Source organism: Pollicipes pollicipes, unplaced genomic scaffold (genome assembly GCF_011947565.3).
Source record: "Pollicipes pollicipes isolate AB1234 unplaced genomic scaffold, Ppol_2.1 Scaffold_4295;HRSCAF=5057_pilon_pilon_pilon, whole genome shotgun sequence".
Taxonomy (NCBI): Eukaryota; Metazoa; Arthropoda; class Thecostraca; order Pollicipedomorpha; family Pollicipedidae; genus Pollicipes; species Pollicipes pollicipes.
The window spans coordinates 7745861-7764876 of NW_023596461.1; the positions used below are offsets into that span (position 1 = coordinate 7745861).

The 19016-nt window shown below is 53.3% G+C and overlaps 1 protein-coding gene across 1 annotated transcript; it reads left to right on the plus strand.

The window, feature by feature from the left end:
* Nucleotides 1-8140: 8140 nt before the first annotated feature.
* On the plus strand, nucleotides 8141-10972 carry LOC119096629 (galactoside 2-alpha-L-fucosyltransferase 3). The gene is made up of 4 exons (XM_037219530.1): nucleotides 8141-8326; nucleotides 9916-10247; nucleotides 10296-10436; nucleotides 10468-10972. Exons 1-4 carry the CDS (start codon nucleotides 8324-8326, stop codon nucleotides 10970-10972), a joined length of 981 nt encoding a protein of 326 aa, XP_037075425.1. The 5' UTR covers nucleotides 8141-8323.
* The last annotated feature ends 8044 nt before the right edge of the window (nucleotides 10973-19016 follow it).

Consider the following 19016-nt stretch of genomic DNA (forward strand, 5'->3'; position numbering starts at 1 on the left):
ATGTTCGACCACCGCATGCGTGGTCCGGACCGCAGCCACATGTTCGACCGCTGAATGCGTGATCCGGACTGCAGCCACACGTTCTGGACCGGAGCCCAGAACTGCTCGACGCCCAACCTAGTGGACGATTTTCCCGCTTGCCCACGTGCCATTTTAGACCAAATTTGCTACTTAAAGTTGGATCCAACCAATTTAAACCTATCTAAGTAAATTTGACCTGTTTGGCAAACCAGTCTTTTTGGAACGCTTCAAACAGGAGCTCTGCCCGCCGGCGCGGCAGGTGGCGGCCGACCGGTGCTCCTGTCCACCGACCAGCGTGCTCAGCGAGATTGACATCTACGTCAGCGTCATCCTCAGCCTCGACGATGCTAGCCGGGCTCATGCCATCCGAGGCGGTGATGCTAGCCGAAATCACGCCATCCCAGGCGGGGTATGCCAGCCGGGATCCCGCCATCCGAGGCGGTGGATGCCAGCCGGGATCCCGCCATCCGAAGCGATGACGCCAGCCGGGATCCCGCCATCCGAAGCGGTGATGCCAGCCGGGATCCCGCCATCCGAAGCGGTGATGCCAGCCCGAATCACGCCATCCGAGGCGGTGGTGCCAGCCGGAATCACGATCACGCCATCCGAAGCGGTGATGCCAGCCGGGATCCCGCCATCCGAAGCGATGATGCCAGCCGGGATCCCGCCATCCGAAGCGGTGATGCCAGCCGGGATCGCCATCCGAAGCGGTGATGCCAGCCCGAATCACGCCATCCGAGGCGGTGGTGCCAGCCCGAATCACGCCATCCGAGGCGGTGGTGCCAGCCCGAATCACGCCATCCGAGGCGGTGGTGCCAGCCGGGCTCACGCCACCCGGTTGAGTCCCTGACCTTTTGTGCCCAGCAAGTTTTTTTTTGGACGGAAGCAGCGTTCTCGTTTTGCGGTGTTCGTGAGATGCGGCTGGTCGTGACGAGCAAAGGGTTACCAACTCCCTGCGGCACCAGAGCGAATGATAAGGAGTTAAACACTACGTCGTGCTATAAAACTAGGGGAACTGCACCATGGTCACGCAGACCGACGAGTGTCGGCTTGGAGTCGTTCCCCTTGCCAGCCAGCGCTGAAGCTATGGCAGCGCGGCACGGGCCGAGCATCAGCACTCAGCAGTGTGCCGAGCCACTGGGTGCCAGGGCCAGCACGGCGGCCGGGACATGAGAGCAGGGGGTACATCGGCATCTACCAGGAAGTGACGGTCCAGATCTCCCCACTCTTCTGTTTTTCCGCCTCTGGTCCTGACGTCCAATGCTATAATTCATCACAGCTGCATTTGTAAACCACGGTATGCATCGAGAGGCGCAGTGCTGCTGTTAACTCCCCGAACTCCGCACCCGTAACTTCATTGGTCATCTCAGCCTTTCGTTCATCCGTGCGAATCACCCCGGTGAATACGAACCTTGCAGATCCTGGTCATTGTTTTGAGTACGCCACTTTATGGTTACCTGGGCCGTTATCAGCGTGTGTCGCGTTTCCATCCTGACATTGACCCCAGCGGGGCATGCGCACCGATGAGAAAACCGCCCCCTCGCATTGTTACCAAGACGTCACCTTAGAATACAGACTTGGCAAAAGGGAACGTGTGCGAACGCACTTGCATTGAGCGCCACTCCACGCACTCTGCACACTATCATTGACCATTTATGGCCTTGTTCGCGTGAATAGAATGGATTGAAGTTGCCTGCTTCGGCATGAAAAGGCCGCCACACAATGACGCCAGCCCTCAATTAACTGCGTCGAAGTCATTACCGTTGTCGGGTCGCCTTGTACAATACTCGCCGGACTATGCAAAAACGACTACCGTCATGCGCCCGCACAACCGCGCAGCATTGTGCTTCCTGCACCTGAATGGAGGCATTCAGTTTGGTAGCACCACAATAGTCGGTCGTCCGTGTGGATGCGTAGCGCCGGGACGCGGCCACCCCAGTTTGGTGGATCACCCCACCAAGGGTGCCGGTGGCGCCCTCCTATGACCGCCATGACCCGGCCGACGTGCTGGCCGCGGACCCCGCGGCGCGCACCCGCTGCCTGCTGATGCTCAGCTGCGCCGCGCTGTCCGTCTACCAGTGCGTGCAGCTGCTGCAGCTCTACCTCAGCGAGCCCGTCTCCATGACGCTCTCCTACACGGCCCGGCCGGACGTCGCCGTGCCCAGCGTCACCATTTGTGTGTTCCCGTACGACTTTAACTCGGAGGCGATTCGCCGCCTGAAGGACATCTCGATGGCTGAGCGGGTCTGGCGGGCCAGCGCGCTGCTCGGAGCCCAGCTCTCCCGCTGCTACCCCCGGCTGCACCACGCGCTGCCAACATCTTCTACCCTGGAGGGTACGCTGCCGTCGCGCTGGGAACCTGGCGCTCGTGGATGTCGAACGAGCCCAAGCTGTGCCACACTCTCACGCCCAACGTCACCTGGGGACAGCTGATCGACATGAACAGGAGGAAAATCCCCGAGCTGGAAATAAAGATGTCGGCCAGAGTAAACGCCTCGGTGCGGTGGGACCACAGGGTGTTCGTCCACCCAAGGCGACGACCGCTGACCACCAACATGGGCATCAAGGCGGTCGACCCGGACCTGCGCTTCGAGCTGCAAGGCCTGAACAAGGCGGGGGTGTTCATCTCGTCACGGGTTCGTGACAGGGAGAGTCTGCGTCGGGCTGCGTGCAGTTCGGAGGTCGGATACGACTACGAGATATGCGTGCTCCGCTGTTACGAGACGCTGCGGGGCGAACACATTCAACTGCTCAACGCCGGAAATGCTGGAGGACTTCCCCCATCTGGCCGAGTGCCCCGCCGTGATTCGCAACAAACGAGTCGACTTCGCCAAGCACTTGAACGAATGTCGCTGCCTGCCGGCCTGCCGCCACCAGCTGTACTCCGTGGAGGTCAAGGTCGAGTCACTTCCGCCGGGCTCCACCGTCAGGCGCTACTCGCTGATCCGCGTGCAGATGGCGCAGATTCCGGAGGAGGTGGCGACGGAGCGGCGCTCCTACCCGCCGGTCAGCCTGGTCAGCGAGATGGGAGGCTACATCAGCCTGCTAATGGGCGTCTCGGTGCTGTCCGTGGCAGACGTGCTGGGCCAGCTCATCGACTGGTGCCGGCCCTCCTGGTGATCACGCCAGCTCATCGACTGGTGCCGGCCCTCCTGGTGATCACGCCAGCTCATCGACTGGTGCCGGCCCTTCTGGTGATCACGCCAGCTCATCGACTGGTGCCGGCCCTCCTGGTGATCACGCCAGCTCATCGACTGGTGCCGGCCCTCCTGGTGATCACGCCAGCTCATCGACTGGTGATCACGCCGCGCCATCGAGCCTGGATATCCGTTCACGTTGAAGGTTGGCTACGCCCCGCTCGGATAAGTTACAAGAGCTCTTTGAAAATGACAAGTGGGATAGAATTTGATTCGGGCTACTTACGCTGCCGTTTCTTGTCTGATCACGTTTTAAGTGGTCTGGAGGCTCATGGCGGCTGTATGTGTCTATCTTTCCACTGATATTTCGGTCGTTAAATACTGGTATTACGTATTTGGCTATCCATAGGCGTAGGAACGTTTCAAAAACAGGGGGGGGGGGCAAGCTCAGGGTGTACTTCAGGAACTTTTATGAAAAGTGAGCCCGATGACCGCGGGGGGGGGGGGGGGGTAAGGATGGAGGTTGTTACCGCTCTTTACTCAAATGTCATGTCTGCTACGCTAGATATGCATCCCGAGCTGTTTATCACTGGTGCACAATCTTGCCTGTTCGACTCATCTGTCATGTGGCAAATAAAGCTATCCAGCTTCCTTAGATTTTTGGTCCATCTTAACATTGTCTTCCTGAGGAGGCGAAATTCCAAGAGCGGGTAGGTATTCTGGGTCATTAAGGAAGCATCTGCCTCCACAGTGTAGATGCCAAAATACGGCCTGGGTATAGGCTGGTGAGAATCTTGAAAGTGGATCGATGGCTCACAGTGCGACAGATTTTTCATGCGCCTTCATTTCGCTGGCTGCTTTTCAAGAGATAAGATTTGTCGCAGCATTTTAGGCGGAAACAAATTCGGGAGCTTGAAACTGCTAGACACAATGTGACAAAAGCCATAAAACTGGAGATTCTCTTTTAAGAATCAAGCCACATAACAAGGCCCATTTGTCATATGCCCCTTATCTGGGCCCTGCTCCTGTCCGCCTGTCGGTGGTCACTGCCCTGGCCCGAATGTCTCCCGCATGACTGACTGCGAACTGATCGTATGGCCGCTTTGTTGTATGCTTTGGGACCAGCATTACTACTACGTGGTGTATGAAACACGTGTTGGACACCTGCACCGGTATCTTTTTCCAAACTATCTTCCCTCACACCACACCATCGAAGGAAAGTAGCGTCCGGGAAGCTGTCTGCCTTAGGTATGAATTGGCCCAAGGGACACTTCATTGCCCATCATGCAACGTATACGACTTGATTTGCTTTTGTGTGTAGGCAAGGGCGTAGCCAGAACCTTACCAAGGAGGAATACAAGGTCGAAGAAGCCCATCTTATTGTGATCTCCCCCCAAAAAAAAAATCCCCGGATGTAGCTTACTTGTTAACAGGTGACACGATTTTCTTAATTTTATTGTCATTTTTACCTTGTAACCAGAACAAAAACCAGGAGCTACCGTGAGCTCAATTATGTTTGCATTTTGGGGTCAAGAAACTGCAGAAATCAGGCATTGAACGACTGCATGGAAGAAATCACCGGCGCTCTTAATTTACAATGGTTAGTTGACTTTCTAAATCGATAGAATTCAAGAACATTGTCATTTTTTTATATTGGTTCTACGGACATTGAGGACGTCGCGAAGCTAGAATGTAGATCGATATGTTCGATCCAAATTTGAAGATGAAAATTTGATTGTAGATTGAGTGGTGTATAATGGGTATTTCCATGGCCAAGCCATGTTTGTCCGAAAATGCTCACCATTCAGTCAAAATCGACTAGTGATACAATTTATGTAACGCGTTTTTAACATGCGCTCTCGCAAATCTTAGCAACAAAAACCTCGACACCAGGCGTTGCAGTCTCCGTAGTCCGCGGATCTGTAGCCCAATAGCTAGTATGTAGCCGTGGCCCATCGATGGACGAAAATGATGACGCTTCCGAAAGGATTACCTTTAAACACTTAAATCGACCAGTAATACAAGTTATGTGGCGTAATTTTGAGCACGTGCACTCGGAAATCTTAGAAACATGAGCCTCGATCCCAGGCGTTGCAGACTCCGTAGGCCGCGCAGCGTCGGCGTAGCAGCTAATATTGAGTTGTGGTCAACGGGTGGACGAAAATGACGACGCTTGTGAAAAAGTATCCTTGGGCGCTTCATGACATTAGATGTTGTATTTAGAAGGCAGCCTGAGCGCATGTTTCACGTGTGCGATTTTAAGACTGATTAAAAGAACGGATTGGCCCCTAAAGCACCGCGAGGTGGGGCTGGAATCTGGTTGTTGAACTAAAAGAGATAAGGTAAAAGCTATGTTTTTCGTGTTTTTTTCGTGTTTATTTCGTGTTTTCGCAGCTATTTATCCCTCCAGAAGACAAATTAACACGCCGCCCGCCGTCTGGTGTCACTTGCAGTGACCGAAACTTTTCGGTTTTACGGAAGCTGCAACCCGGACCAACCTCGTCCATGCTCTCGAGGTTGCGGGCGGGCATGTTTAAGCCTTTGGATGTAATTTGTTTCAATAAACATCCTGAAAAAATGAACGTCCTCAGGCAAACATGGCATGACATTGCTCGTTTTCCTAAATTCATTTCGACCCGCGCCATTCAACAGTAACGAGAGCTCCACTCTACTTAGCAATAATGATACCCCCTTATTTCCTTCCGAGCAAGGGGCCTCTTGAGTAGAACACCAGGGGTACATTGTTGTGTCCGGTCAAGGGCTGAATGGCCACTCCGTCCCATCGCGAAGTGTCTTCTGGCTATCATTCCGGTGACACGGGGCGGGATCTCCTGGTCGATCCGGAGGCCATTAGAAGGAATATATCATAGCATATTGTTCCCATCCCTGACGGGAGGTCATCTGACCCGCGCGGTTAGCCCCAGATCAGCACAGGAACCTTCATTGACGCAAAAACGTCCCTGATCACCGCAGGTAGTCCGATAGTTGTCACATAGACTCGAGTTCCGTGTTTTCTGTGTTCCTCAGAGATATTGAGTTCTCCCTGACTGTAGATTGCAGATGAAATGGAGTTCCTAATTTGCATTAACATGGCTAACCCATGTTCGTCTCAGAATGCTCAAGATCCTGTCAGAGATAATTACTGATAAGAGAACTACGTAATATGGTGTTGAACATGCGTGCTCGCAAGTCATAGCAATAACAGCCTCGACGCCTGGCGTTGCAGTCTCCATGCCGTGCGGCGTCGGTTTTGTGGCTTTAACACTAAGCGGTGGCCAATGGGCAAACGAAAAAGGCGACGCATCTTAAGGGAGATGGCTGGTGAACTAGGTAAATCGGCATACATGCTTAACGTGGTGCAAAAGTAAGCAAAATGCAACATTGTTAACATTGTAGTCAACATTGCTGCCCCCACCTTAAAAAGTGGGGGGGGGGGGTATGGCCTCCTGCCCCCCCCCCCCTGTTCCTACGCCCATGTGGCTAGCCTCGGTGGAGGCTGTGATGGGACGCGGCACAGAAAAATGACTTCTGTTGGGTGATGGCTCCCGTAAGCACGATGCGGGTTGTTTCTGTTGCTTGTGGTTCTTGTGCACAAGATACGTGAACTTACGACTGGGTTAATTGCGAAAAATACAAAACGTTTGCAACGTGAATGCCAAATTTTGGCCCCGGAATCAAACATTGGTGGAGCGACTCACAACTAATGGATGTGTCAACTGACTGATAAATCACAAACGCGACACGCATTTCAACAGTTCACATTGAGTGAACTGTACGGCAATACCATTACCCCTCTAACAACACATACGTACTGTTGACATTAAAAACACTGAAGTCATATGAGGTAATGAAAGCACGCGGACGCTCGGTAATGGAATTTGTCCTCCATTTGAGTTGTACATAAATATATTTTGTGTCCAATGAGCTGTGTTCCGACTTATGATAGTAATAACTCATCGGTGAAATACTGGCGTTTATAGCAATATGTCCCATGCATGCCCTTTCACATTTGGGTACGTACTTCAACTAACTTCTCGCGGTTGAAATGGCGCTATTGTTTGCCCACTGCAGAGCTCACTGTTCTAGCTCAAGCAAGCGTCATGACTGTTCGCGCGGAAGATGATACCGCAGCTACATAAGTTGAAAAATGTCCATCTTATAACCTAAAAATAATTGACCAGATTCACCTGGCTACCTTCATCGGTGTGGGCAGCTCAGGGGCGGTGACTACATTGGCAGTCGGCAGCCACAGAGAGGCCGGCGCCTCTCGTAGACATAGATAACAATCCCATAGTACCCACTTCACGCGCTGTGTTCCTCACGAGGCAATGCTCTGACCTACACGTATCTGGGAGGCATGGGTACGCAGAGAGCTGTGATGTTAAGCCTCCGGCCGTCGCAGTACATGCTGCGCACGTACATGTCCGCAACCTGAATGTCGGCGTACAGCTGATACTACGTCACCAGGCATCTGTCTGACGCGCGCTCGGATAGAGGCAAGTTGTCACGCAGTGTAAGGTAGAGGTAAGTTCTAGAGGTAAGGGTCAACTCGGCAGGGGTAGGGGTCAGAGGACACATGCTGCGAAGAACACGAAACAAAGCCTTGTCTGGTCACGAAGCCGACGTTACGTGATTCGAAAGCAGACACGTGCTTGATGCCCTCAACAGATCCTAGGATCCCGCTAACATGAGGCCCATTGGGATCCCGGGTCCACCCTCAAGATCCAGGCACATGTCTGTCCAAAAGCTGCGCTTACCTCACTGCCACGGGGGCGACGTCAGTCCCGCGGTGCACTCGTCCGCTCGCCCCTCAGACCGCAGCGGTGTGTACCTGACGTCTCCCATGGGTATGCATAAAACACGTGGGAGCGGTGCGAGGCGCCGCGCCCCCTCCCGCCATTAGTGATGTCCGGCCTGGCCCGCGACTGAGCGTGCCGCCGAACTTACTCGCGTGTGTGTGCGGGGCGACGCCAGAGAGCCCGGACGCCGCCTTCGAGCGACGCCGGAGAGATCGGACACCGTCTCCGGGCGACGGCAGACAGACTGGACACCGTCTCCGGGCGACATCAGACAGACTGGACACCGTCTCCGGGCGACATCAGACAGACTGGACACCGTCTCCGGGCGACATCAGACAGACTGGACACCGTCTCCGGGAACCGGGTATGGTGAGTGAGGCCCGAGCACCACATGGGAATTGCTGGGGGCTGGACGTAATATAGCGGGGCGACCCCACTCAAATCGAGCTCCGTGTGGAACGGCGCGAGACAGGGGCGAGTTCAAGGACAGGGGGGATGGGCACTGGAGGTACGCATCACCCTAATAAAATTGCTACACGCATTGATGTGACGGTGACTAAGTGTCCTCATCTTAAGAAAAATCGAGATCGTCGCGTAAAATATTGTTAGGAAACATGCGATGTTATTATACGCCGTGTAAGAATTCCCGCGCTTTTACGGCGCATTGAATTTGTTCTTCAGTGAAAAAAGTGAGAGTTGTGCCCCCCCCCCCCCCATTGTGAACATTTACAAATTCTTGTCACCAAGTGCTGTTGTTGCACAGGAGCAGGCCTGAAACCCGGTGGGTTTGCTAATCATTTCCTGACAGGTCGGTGTCAAGTTCGAATGTGAAGCTTTGCGCGCCGAAACGCAGGTGCATAGACACTCAGAGTTATCATATATAGTTGTGCGACGGCTGTGGAGCGGTTGTGTGTGGAACACAATATATGCCCGTGTTAAGGCTGGACACATGCCTATACATGCTGGTCTAGTGTATTTTATATTCCATTGCGTCGAAGGTGCATAGACAATCCCCCTTTCGCCGCATGAGACAGGTGAAATGAAAACAGACATTGATGACAAGTTCGCCTATGATTCACTTCTCCACCTGCTCTGATTACACTGGCATCTGACAATTAATTACGGACGCCAGACAACGGGCTGACAAAGGCCCCGCCTTATATTTTGATTTTTGACTCTGTGGGCAAGGTCCGTGACAAAAACATGCCGCAAAAATACAACTTGCGGCAGACTCTTGACTTATATGACTTGTAGACTTATACAACTTATGGTATACAACTTACCAAAAATGCGGCAAAAATACAACTTGCTTAGACTGTCACGTACATAATCGTTGTAAGGAAGTCATACTAATTCCCTTTTAATACAATGGACAATAATGTTTACTGCCCATATTGTACCACGCAACATCTCAGGTTATTACTATTCTGTAAGTCCATGATAGAGCCGTGCCGTCATCCCAGTCCCACGCTCCACCGCATGCAATCTTAAACAGCAGATCGCGTGACCATGGACGTCTGTTTGTCCCACGTGAACACGACCAATGCGGCATACTGGGCATTAGTCAGTGGCATTTCGTGGCGCATACATCATGCCATATAAACCGATTAGTAGCCAGAAGGCATGGAGCAGCGCGAAGTAGGAGCCACGGTGCATGCCTGGGGACAACGCTGCGGCTGCGGACGTCATGAAAACCGCGGATGATCGTCACGAACACGAACTGCGAAGACGACGTCTTTTCTACTTCCTTACGATATGATTAATGGCCTCTCGGAAACTGCGACTCGTAACCAATTGCTGAGACATTCGACAGACGTGTTATAATGAATGGAATTTACCGCCGTCTCACCTCGTACACACGTGACTTAGCGTTCATGCACATCGTGATGGGCGTATGTAAAAGATGAGTGGGTTTAGCTAGCGCCGGGAAGGAGTGGTAACGTCTCCCCTGTTTTCAGCCGCACCAGAAGTCGTTCCTGCTGATCGTGTTGGTCGGGTGTGGCCTGTACTGGACGCTGATGGCGCCCGTCGGCTGGCCGGTCAGCGGACCCGGCGACGGTGACCTGCCCCCGGAGCTCAGCCTGCCGCCGCCCGTGCCGGGCACGACGGACGAGGAGGCCGCCTACCTGCACGCGCTGGACACCATCGCGCGGTACCGGCTGGATGTGGACGACTTCGGCTGTCCGCTGGGAGCGATGGTGACCGCCGGTTTCGGCGGCCGGCTGGGCAACGTGCTGGCCGAGTACGCCACGCTCTGGGGCTACGCGCGCCGCTTCGGTCTGCGCGCCTGGTTGCTGCCGGCCGCCTTCGACCGGCTGGCGGCCCGGCCGTCCGTCAGCCTGCCGCCGCTGCCGGCCTTCTGCGACGTCCGCTTCCTGCAGTGCACCATGCGCCGCGACAACTGCCGCCGCCTGCCGCGCAAGGCGGCGCGCAACATCTGGATCGAGCGCTACGCTAACGTGCCGTTGCTCTACGACGCGTACCGGCTCGAGCTGCGCCGCGAGCTGCAGGCTGCCGGCGGCGGTACGCCGCGAGGCCGCGCTGACGCTCCGTCGGCTCCGACGCGGCCTCGTCGGCAACGTCACCGTCGTCGGCGTGCACGTGCGGCGGACCGACTACGACGCGTGGCTGCAGCGGCGCGTGCGCGGACGTCTGCTCGGGCCTGGCTACTTCCGCCGTGCCATGGACCTCCTCCGGCGCCGCCATGGCCGCTGTCTGTTCGTCGTCGTGAGCGACGACATGCGCTGGTGCGAGGAGCACCTCCTCGCGGGGGACGTGCGGATGGCGGGGAGCGGGAACGTTGGCAGCCCCGTGTCCGACATGGCGCTGCTGGGGGCGTGCGACCACGCCGTGCTCTCGTACGGCACGTTCGGCTTCTTCGCGGCCTACCTCTCCGGCGGGGAAATGGTAGTGCCGGCGAACTTCAGCGAGATGGAGCTGCCGTTGACTGAGCAGCTCAAGCATGTGAAAAACTTGCCGATCACTTTCATTAATATGAACCAAACGAATAAATAAAGGCCGTTTGGCGAGGTGTTGTTGGTCCCGGGAGCACGTGTTTCGTTGAGCTTCCTCAATTTTCTAAAGTAGCTCTGCTTGATGCGTTTCCTGGAGATGCATGGGTGTGCAGGACTTCTGCACCTACCTGCCGGCCAGTGTGTGCTGTTCCTAACTTATGAAGTAACATGTGAATTGCGGATCATGTCAATAAAGGCGTGTCTTTCAATGGTATGAAGTGGTACCGCAGGTGGGCGCAGATGGGTGCTCAGTGCAGAGTTCACCCGCGAATGATCTATAGCGTCTAAATGAAAGGTTTGTTACATGACATGATGAGGGTGCTACATGATGCTTGGCGGAGTCGTTGGGTTTTAGAAATGAGGGGAACGACTTTTGCTGCGTCTCAGGGGGGGGGGGGGGGTCATTGTGACTTGCTATTAAATCAGGCACTTCCGAGTAACGTGTTACTAAGTTGCTAACATCTCTACAGAGTTGCGAAACCCAACAAGAAGCACATGTGACGCTCAGTAACTGTCAACCCGCCATGAATAGGAATTGTATTGCCACCAAAGTACTTTTACTGTTAAGAGCTGTGCCACGATGGCGCGCGCTCACAAAGATGGGTACAACAAACCAAAGTATAGCTGAAACTGCAAAAAAATTTCGGAGGCTAAGCCTCTCCATCTGTCCCCTCACTGTTCACACGCTCCCCCCCCCCCCCCCCCCATGCACTGCATTCCATCGGCCACAGACGGTTATACTAAACAGAGGCGCCGATTCACTACGCACAATTATACCGTTGCAAGCCATGCTGACATGCGTTAGCAGCGCCCGCAGACAGCGAACAGCGGCGTCCTCTGTTACGGACAGCCCAGCTCAACCGATCCGGGCGTACGGCGCACTTGCGCCGTTTTAGCGACACTCCCGTGTTCTCCGACAGGCCGAAGCATACCGCAACCCGCACGAAACTGCCCTGAGGCGCATGGAAAGCGACCGTTCCCTCGCCCGCCTGGCCAGCCGGCGACCCGGGAGGACCCGCGTGACCTTTCAGCGTTTCCCACGGGGCCGCTCAGCTGTGCAGCACATGACGCATGCGTCACACCTGTGCCGGGTGCGAGCCTCTGGCCCGGAATCACATCTTTTATTATGGTATCAAGCAGATGGACATGACAGTCAAAACCCGACTCTCTATAATTCTTGTTTTCCGTTTTACTTAAATGCTTGGTCCAGCTGCTGGGTACGTTCGCCATGGTCTCAAACGTTGCCTGACTAGCGCGGCCGCTGCCGCCGGAAGTAGGGAACACTAATCCGGGGTAAACAGGAACACCGAGCGCACGCTAAAAGCGTGTGATGGAAAGTGTGGAAAACTGCTGTCTCTTATGGCAAGCATCTTTTTCATGGCAAGCATCTGGTGAATATATATAATATGGTTTAATAAAATGGCTTAGGGGTATGGAACAATGTTATTTATTATTCGATACTGCAGCAACTAAGAATGAGTAGGCTCGTCAGTGGTCTAAGATTCCATGACACTCGGACCATGATCCAGAGCTTTAGCTCTGTCAGCTCCTTCAATAACGTGTCTTCGGTTTTGGAAAGAAGTCTGAGAAGCATTCTCAAACAGCAGTTTCGAACAGCAGCTGTGTTTGTGTATCCATTGACGCTCCCGCACCTCTTACTTTAGTGATCAGTCGCCTCAGTAGCACTTCGCTGGACACCTACACTTGAGCACATCACGATCTCGCAAGTAGCGGCGCAGTACGTATAGGTGTACCCTAGTACCTAAGCAAATCAATCCGCAGTTGGACACTTTCGACACAGCTCTGCGCGAATCAAGGACTGTTTTTGCCTCTTGCTAATGCCACCAGTGAGCCTGATGCCACGGAGGTACATGCACACATGCACACATGCACACATACACAAGGCGATGCTACTATCGACCTGCTACGTGCTCGCTGATCCGCACGATCGCATATGCGGCCATTTCAGCTGTGACGGGTTCTAAGCGTCGGAAACCAGGCAAAATACTTCAGGCATGTCTCCAGATATCAAGGTTTCACTTCATGACCACCTCATCCCTGAGACCGCCTCTAAAAAAAACTTCGAAAGCGGCAAAGCGCTTCGTTCAGGGAGTTCCCATCTAAAGAGTCATACAAGACCTGTGTGAACCAGCTAAGGTCGGGGTGATCCAGTGCGCGTAGCCACAAGGCGCAGAGCGTCTAGGTGTCTTCAATAGTGCGGAATGTGCACAATGTCCCACCGCACAACACACCGCACACCGCACACCGCACCTCGGGGACCATTTGAGAGGCTCACACGCCTTACGGCTGCTTTTGCACTGCCTAACTCGTGCACAGTTATATCTCTCCAGCCCAAGTACCAAGGGGTCGTGCATACATGCACGCTATGAAAGGACATGCCACCCAACCCGTCTTAACCAACTGGCTGTAGTGAAAGCGTTCTCGAGTGTCCTTCGGCGCACGGCCTATTCAGCAGCCGATCACAGAGGGAGTGGGGATTTGAGCCAGACGAATTACGGATAACATAAAAAGGCTGCGTGTTTCGCCGACCACGCCATCATGCTGACGATTGCACACAACTTTCATTTTCCAGTTTTGTTTCTAGTTGGAGGCAAGTGATCTTTGTCAGACTGATCCCGGAGATCGCAGACTGCAGACTGCAGAATAAAGCCGGCTACAGTATGGAAGCGCGCAGCACTTCTGCGTTGGCTTCGTGTTTAAACGAGACTATCATGTACATGAAACACTATCCCCAAAAAGGTGTGTCTGAAGTCCGTCTTTTTGTGTTCGTCGTCTTTTGTATGCTGATCCGTGTGCAGGTTAAACAGAGAGCGGAAAGACCTGAAGCTCTGGCGGGCAAGGTCCGCCTGCAAGTTCATGGGGTTATCACAATCGTGTGGGTGGTGAAACAAGTTGAGCGGCAGTCAAGCCGTCGGAAAGAGACTCGCTTTGTTGCCCGAGTAACGATAAATCTTGCGATCTCCATTCGTAGGAGGGCGCCAATTGACGTGAATAACGCCAGTGCACGAAGTGCTGGATCGCCAATCGAGGACGATCCTTATGATTATATGTGCAGATGACTTATTCAGCGAAGCTTGACGCTATGGGAGATGTCACAGCAGCAAGTATTCGACAGACTGAATTCTGGATCAGACTGGAACTGTGCAAAATCGAAGCATTGCGGCAATGATATGACAATCAGAAATACAACGACGGAAGTAGCGAAGGGTTTTTGCTGGCTTGCAATTTTCGTCATGCGAAAGAAAGCGTGATAACAACCAGCCGATAGCCAACCACAGGCCGTGGCTTGAACTTTGCACGGGCTCCATTTGCAGGCCACATTAAAAGGTCAGGCTCGTTTTGTTAGCTATGCGTTCCAGTGTTACCGGTGTGCACTGCACGGTGCTGAAAGCGCTGCAAGGAAGTGTTGTGGCCATTCAGCATGCACCCTCAGCAAGCAATGCGTTGGCGAGTTTGTTTTGCCACGGCGGCTCGGCGGCGGAGGCATCATTTTGGCATCATGAGCTGCAAGGGGCTGGCGTCAATCACTGTGCGCAGAGACAGGAGCGTACGCACGTAGAACTTAACAAAGTGGCATGGCGGCCCATTACCCAGACCTGGGACGTCTTTCTAGCTAAACTTGTAAATGTTTTTCTTTCTACTGCTATCGACTCTGACCTTGAATTGACCTCACTCCTCACTTGACCAATGACAAAAGGTTTGAGCGGCCCTCTCGCCAGCGCGAACCGATCACGGACGAGGTCGACGACCCGTTCATGACGGAGACAGGCCATGGCTGAACGTCCCGTTCAGTTCAAGTAGCTGAAAAAGGAACGGCAGCCTTGTCGGCCAAGAAACGGCCTCGTGGTCGGAACTAAACTGAGCGGACTTTTGGGATTAAAGGGGACACTTCACGACAACTCGTCAAGCACTCCTGTCACGAGCTAGTCCGGTCTCAAGCGGACACCAGCTTACGGGGATTCCCGGGTAAGATTTCCGTTGCCCAGTCCACCCGCGACTCATGGGCTGTGTCCATACCATCTGCTGTCCATTGCTAATCAACTGTGCTCACGGATTATCAGTCCGTTTGAAATTTTGCAGGCCGTGAGCTTCAACTCATGAAATGGCTGCGGACAAATGTACTCTCAGACTTGCTCCTTTGTATTGCTTGATGCACAGCTTGTATGACTGGGGCTAGTTATGACCAAAAAGACTTAACCCGCAGCGTTGTGTGTTTTTTTTTTTTTACTGTTTCTTGAATAATCTACGCAACATTTCGTGAACTGCTTACCCGTACTCGTGCTTATACACATATCAATTCTGCCTGAATTTTATGGCCGACAAACTAGAAAAAGCATGCGTTAAACGACGGCAAAGAAATAACTCGCCGGCGCTGTCCATTTTACAATGGTCCTGTGGACTCTTTAAACCGATGCAACCCAGAAACTTCGTCAGAATTTTTATCGGGCAGTATAGAGATATCAAGGGCTTCGCGAACACAGACTGACGATCGAAATGGGTCAAACATTTGTATCGACATGACCAAGTCATGTTTGTCTGGAAATGTTCAACATTCAGTCAGAATATGTTAGTGATACAACTTTGTAACGTAGTTTTCGGTATGCGCGCTCGCATTTCTTGGCAACAAAAACCTCGACGCCAAGCTTTCCAGTCTCCGTAGGCCGCGCAGCGTAAACACTGCGGATGGCACAAAGCCATGGCCAGCAGGTGGATGAAAATGATGACGCGTTTCAAGAAATTGCCGTTGCGCGCTTTAGGACATAAAGTCGTAAATTTGGCAATATTCTAGGCGTACATTTCACCTGTGCGATTTTCAGATCGATGATAACACCGGATTGGCATTTACAGCACCGCGAAATTGTGCTGGAGTCTAATGGTGGGGCTGGAAGACAAACAATGGAATCTCCATTTTCAGGTCGCTGTGACTGTTAATCCGCCCAGAGAACAACCTCAAAGTCATAAAACATATTCGCGTAGTCTAGTCTTTGAGCGGCATAACTTAATTTCGACATTCAGAAACATTATTTTGCATTGGTTGTTGTTGCGCGCAAGGCGCCCGCCACCTGGTGTTACCTGCAGTGGTCAGCACCGTTCGGTTTCACGGAACTTACAACCCAGGGCATTAGTATCCTTGCTCCCAGATATTTCGGGTGTGTTATTGGGGCTTTACGCACTCAGCCGCCTAGGCTATATGGCGCTGCCTGCCTCTCACCCTGGCAGAAAAGGCTGGCACCGCGGAGAATCGAACCCGTACCTCTGGTTTCTCAGAAGCCCAGTGGTTAATGCAGGCGCGTTAGCCACGACACTATCGGTACCCGGCGCGCGGGCTCAAACTTTTTGGTGTTATGTGTTTCACTAGCCGATTCTGCAAAAGGAGCCCCCTTGAGTCGAGCACTACGGGGAACATTAGTGTTCCTGGTCAAGGGCTGAAGGGCCATCCTGTCCCACCGCGGTATGTTTTCCGGCCGTCATTCTGGCGACACGGGTAGGATCCTCTAGCCGATCCGGAGCCCCTTAGAGGGATAAATCATATCACATTGGTCCTCTTTCCTGATACGGGAGGACTTCGGACCCGTGAAATCTACCCCGGATCGACACAGAAGTGACGCAATAACATCGCTGATCTCCGCAGGTGGTCAAATAACTGGTACAAAGACGGCAGTTCGGCTTAACGGGCCCATGCTTGAACTAGGTTTGATGGCCCAGCGTTCGGTACCGGGGCCCTATCTGGCGCAGGACGCTTTCATTGCCTTGATGTGAGCAGTCGTCATAAGTCCTCATACTCCCTTTCACTGTCCCGGTGCCCAACTAATAAAAAAATGCGGGGTCAGTCTTGTCCCTGTATCGGAAATGGGCCCCCAGAGCTCAGACCTCCACGGAGCCGACTGTTCGTTGTTGGTTATCTCCGAAATAGAGGAACGCTAGGTCTCAGGGATTCCTTCCAACGCAAGGTCTCAGGCTAGGTTCCTTCAACGCAAGAGTTCTTCTAAATAATTTTTGAGATCACGACCCTGTGGGCGGGGGTCCTTAATGTGACCTACATCCAGCCCACGGACCCTTCAGCCTTTCAATCAGCCTCTTGATCTTTGGGCTGGGAACCATCTGGGCCCTCTTCGAGCCCCCTCAAACACCATTCCGGTTCGGGGTCACTTGCCGCCACAATACCCCTGTTAGACACTGATCCTTGGCCGGCAAAGAAGCCCCTCGTTGTGTCGGGGACCCCGAACATTGCAAATCGCGGGCCCCGGCCTCGCTCCTGCTTGGGAATTGTATCTCAAGGGATCAGACGTACATGGAGCTGACTTTTTGGTGTTCATGGTCTCTGGCCAACTTAGACAGCCGCATTGTCTCAGGGGCTCCCCAAGCGGTGCAAGAGGACCTCTGCCTGATATATCAGTTCACGACCCAACAGGCCATGACTCTTTCTGTGACCTAAAGCTAGTCCTTCGTAGCGTTATGCCTCGAACCGGGCCTTTAACCGACGGCTCCAGTGGGCCGCTCGGGCCCCTCTTCAGGCCTCATCAACCATTTCCCTTGGGCCCCCTGCGAGCACAGGACCCTCGCTACGACGCTATTGGGCCGCAACAGATACAGAGCCCCCGACCAATGAAAATGACTGGCTACGGCTTCATAGCTAATTGGGAAGTGGGTCCTCAAGCCCATACTAGACGGAACCGACCTTGCTGTACTGGTGGTGCCTGACCGACATATAGGCCCATATCGACTCAAGAGGTCCTCGATCGGCGCAAAGGGCTCTTTCATTGTTGCTTGATGGCCCGTTCCGGCTGACCGGCGCCCTCTGAAGGAGACTCTGACCAGTCCTCCCTGCCCCAGTCTGACTCGGCGGGTCCTGTAGGCTCTTCGGGCATCTCCGAATACCGCTTTTGGCCGACTCGGGGCTCTTACCAACACAGTACCCCTGTTAGGCGCTATGGGGCGCTGACAGACGTTGCGGCCCCGGCCAATGTAAATCGCTGACTCCGGCTTTGTTCGTGCCGGGGAAATGAGCCCGCAGGCCCATGCTGACACGGAGCTGACTGTGCATTATTGGTGATGTCTGCCCGACTTATAGGCCCTTGTCAACTCAGGGGGCCCCTGGTTAGCTCAGTACCTGGTCCTGGTCCTATTCTCTGTACCGAGGTCCCCGGTGGACAGAGGCGTCGTCAATGCTCCAGGGAGGCCCCGAACTACGCCAGTAGAAACCTTAATAGTCTATGGTGTTGGTCCTGGCGCTAGCTCAGCATATTGGGGCTTTTCCAAGCACGGGACGGAACTCTGCTCAAAAACGGCTGTCCGATTCTTCTTCTACCTAACTTAAATTCATTTCAATTCATTCATTTCAAGTCTCATTTCATTTCACTTCATTAACTTCATCCAATTTAAGGGGCCTTCGTGAGGTCTAATTCTAAGTCCCTGGCGCTTTGGCCGAGGGCGGGGCCCAGCGTCCCTAAGAAGTGGTTACATCCCCACAGCCTAGTTACATCAGCAGCTGTCTCCAATCGGGCGCTTGAACGAAGGTATCAAAGCACATTCGGGCCTTTCCGGACCCAAGAAGATACGTTGCGTCCCCTGCGCCCCTCCCCGCCGGCCTGCGCTCCTGATGACGGGGGACACAAACATCTATATCGCATGTTGTTTTTCTGCATACTCTGGCTGTGACAGACCACCAGCGCATGTAAAAAACAACACACTATATGTGTATATATAGATATATAGATATAGATATATATATATATATATATATATATATATATATATATATATATATATATATATTCCTCTAAGCTATAGCTCCAAACCGTAACAATTATTTCAGCAAGGCATCTCTATCCAAATTATACCATTATTGATCTGCGACATAGCCAAAGAGCGGGATGTGAGGACCCCCGGAGGTGGCGACGCCCCGTAGAGCGAAAGACCTAATATTTATTCACTGGTAGAACTTTTAAAACAGACGTTCCGGCTACGCCACTGATAGCTTTAGTGATGAATGCTGTGCGCCCCTCCATATTTACCTTCTTCGT

Coding starts and splice junctions, on each gene's coding strand:
- LOC119096629 (XM_037219530.1), top strand. Junction 10,248..10,295: donor CGCTTCGGTCTGCGCGCCTG/GTTGCTGCCGGC, acceptor GCCGTCCGTCAG/CCTGCCGCCGCTGCCGGCCT. Junction 10,437..10,467: donor GTGCCGTTGCTCTACGACGC/GTACCGGCTCGA, acceptor CGCGAGCTGCAG/GCTGCCGGCGGCGGTACGCC.